This window comes from Magnolia sinica, chromosome 12, assembly GCF_029962835.1.
Source record: "Magnolia sinica isolate HGM2019 chromosome 12, MsV1, whole genome shotgun sequence".
Classification (NCBI taxonomy): domain Eukaryota; kingdom Viridiplantae; phylum Streptophyta; class Magnoliopsida; order Magnoliales; family Magnoliaceae; genus Magnolia; species Magnolia sinica.
Window position 1 is genome coordinate 21,670,714 of NC_080584.1, and position 2,730 is coordinate 21,673,443.

The 2,730-nt window shown below is 36.7% G+C and overlaps 1 protein-coding gene across 1 annotated transcript; it reads left to right on the top strand.

Moving 5' to 3' along the window:
• The first annotated feature begins 1,430 nt into the window (after positions 1–1,430).
• Positions 1,431–2,182, top strand: LOC131219979 (pentatricopeptide repeat-containing protein At5g16640, mitochondrial-like). Its single transcript, XM_058214961.1, has 2 exons — positions 1,431–1,712; positions 1,796–2,182. The coding sequence occupies exons 1-2, from the start codon at positions 1,431–1,433 to the stop codon at positions 2,180–2,182; spliced, it is 669 nt and encodes a 222-aa protein (XP_058070944.1).
• Positions 2,183–2,730: the final 548 nt, after the last annotated feature.

The following is a 2,730-nucleotide window of genomic DNA, read 5'->3' on the forward strand; positions in this document are numbered from 1 at the left end:
ATCCGAAGATCGGGGTCTATTGATATTGTTGTAATGAATTTCTTTTTCATGTTTTTCTTTTCTTTTTCTTTTTAAAAATGAGGATCTATTTTTCAGTTTCCATTTGTGGGTTCTGATGATTTAAGATTGATGTTCTTGTTTCTTTCCATTTTTTGGGTAAGGAATGATAGGATTGCTTTTATTTGTTATTTGTTTTTGACTTTCTTTCCCTTACAGCATTGTAAACATATCTTGTGAAGAAAATGAAAATATTTGCTTGGATATGTTACCTCAAGTTTTTTGCCCACATTACTAGCATTTTGAAAACATGGGCCCACTTTTATGGCCCTCCTGTTGATTAGTTTAGCCTAAGAATCGGCCAAACTATTCATTTACATGGGCTTAATAAAATGGAATAATTTTATCCCGATCTTTTATTTGTGTCAATCTGAATTTTCAACGATTCTCTATTTCAACTCTATCTAGTGTGAATATTCAACTTATTATCCGTAACAAAGTTACAGGTTATCCAAACACAAAAACAAAGTTACCTGTAAGTAAGTTACAACTTACATCCAAACAGGATTACCTGTCTGTAAGTAAGTTACATGTAACTTTCTTACAACTTAAAAAAGTTACAGGCATCCAAACAGACCCTTACTGGATTTTCCAATGTCACTGAAAAAACTACGAGATTCAGTTTCAAGCATCGCCAGCCCCACCACCCCACCGTTTACAACCATCTTATGAAATCTTTCTCCCCGGCTGGTAGTGTTAATGAAGTGCTCCATATCTTCCATGTGATGAAAGAGGAGTGTCGGGTCAAGCCAAATGTCTTGTGTTACAACACTCTTCTCAACTCCTTCATTATCGGAAACCGTCTCGACCAAGTCTGTTCGGTTCTCGAAGAAATGATCACTTCAGGTGTGACACCGAATGTCTCGACTTATAACATCTTAGTCAAGGCATATTCTTGCTACTCTGATCAGTTCAATTTGGCACGTGAGACCATTGCAAGGATGTCAAGGAGTGGGTGCCCGCCCGATGTGACAACGTACTCAACACTGATAGCGGGCCTTTCTCAGGCAGGAATAATTGATGAAGCTTATGATGTTTTGAATTGGATGGTGGAGGAGAATTGCCATCCAAATGTTTGTACTTACACACCAATCTTGCATGCTCTTTGTGTGAAAGGAAAATTAGAAGAAGCTACGAAGATGATTGAATTTGTGTTGCAAAATGGTTGCCCACCAAATGTTGTGACATACAATGTTTTGATCGACAGGCTTTGCAAGAACAGAGATATCAATGAGGTTGATATGATTCTGAGAGGAAGTAGATTTTTTGGGATGGAAGCCTAATGCAGCTAGTTATAATATTTATATCGATGATCTCTGTAAAGTGGGTAAGGTTTCAGAGAATCAGAAGCTTATAGGAAGTTAGATATAATGATGGAAAATGGGTTATATCTGACTGTCGTGACTTTAAATATTCTTCTTAATTGCTTTTGTCACGATTCAAGGGTTTACAAAGCTAAGAGTATGTTGGATAGGAGTATCGAATTGGAATGGGACATTGGTGTTGTGGGGTATAATACTGTGTTGAGTGGGTTTTGTAGGATCGGAGGGCGGTTGAGAGTTTTGAACCTTTTGGCCAGTATTTTCAAGAGGGTGATTGCACCAAATACTAGGACGTACAATATCGTGATTCATAGCCTTTGCAAGGCTAGAATGGTAAGGCGTGATGGATTGTCGATAGCGGTTTTTTAGTTGCTAATATCGTGACATATAATACTTTAATTCACGGATTTTATCAGGTGGGAGATGCATGTGAAGTTAGTGAGTTATTTGTGAGGATGGATATGGAGAAGATTGTCCCGAATATGTTCACATATACCATTATAATCTGTAGTCTTTGTAAAGAAGGGAAATTTCTAGAAGCTACTGATCTTTTTGCAAAGTCTATTGAACATGGTTGTTTGCCAGATTTGGTTGCATACACGGCTCTAGTTGATGGGTTGGTTAAGAACAGGATGTTTAGTGAAGGGCTACAACTATTAAATAGAATGCTGGAGCAAGGTTTGGTTCTGAATGTTGTATTGTATGATTTGTTAATTAGGGCATTTTGTAGGGAGGGTTTCTGTGGTAGCTGGAAGATGTCGCATGTTTCTCTTTTACTGGACAAAATGCTTGTAAATAGATGACTAGAAGTGTGATTGTTGTGAGCTGCCTACCTTGAAATATAATTTTATATTCATTTAAGATGTGATCCCAAGACAGGTATCTTTCTTACTTTAATATATTAGAGCATATATGGGTTTCTTATATTTATTTGGATTTGGATTCTATGTACAAATTTATCTTTTAAGATGGAGGTAGTAGCTGTTTCTTCATTTAGCCTAACAGTTACTTGAATCTGCATATGAATTTGTGGCAGGAAATTGGTCTCAATGTTGTCAGGGGACCTCGTTAACTAATGTCATTTGGTAGAGTGTAGATAATTTTTTTCATGGAAAAGCATATGTAAGTATCATGGTTTTGGGTTTTAATTACATGGTGCAATACTAGTTTCAATGGAGTTTGTGATATTTGAATTTGCCTTTCTCCTTTTACCTTTATCCCTAGACAATAGGTTGAAACTTCCATTTGCTATTTTGTCTCTGAGTCGAACATCTGGAGAGCACTTATTGATTCTCAACTTCTTTATTTTCCTCTCAGAATTATGGTTGATACTAAGATCCTGGTTGATGTC

Excerpts from the sequence above, each read along its gene's own strand:
- LOC131219979 (XM_058214961.1), top strand. The coding sequence starts at position 1,431 with ATGGAAAATGGGTTATATCTGACTGTCGTGACTTTAAATATTCTTCTT. Across the intron at positions 1,713-1,795 it reads GCCTTTGCAAGGCTAGAATG|GTGGGAGATGCATGTGAAGT; the intron begins GTAAGGCGTGAT and ends GGATTTTATCAG.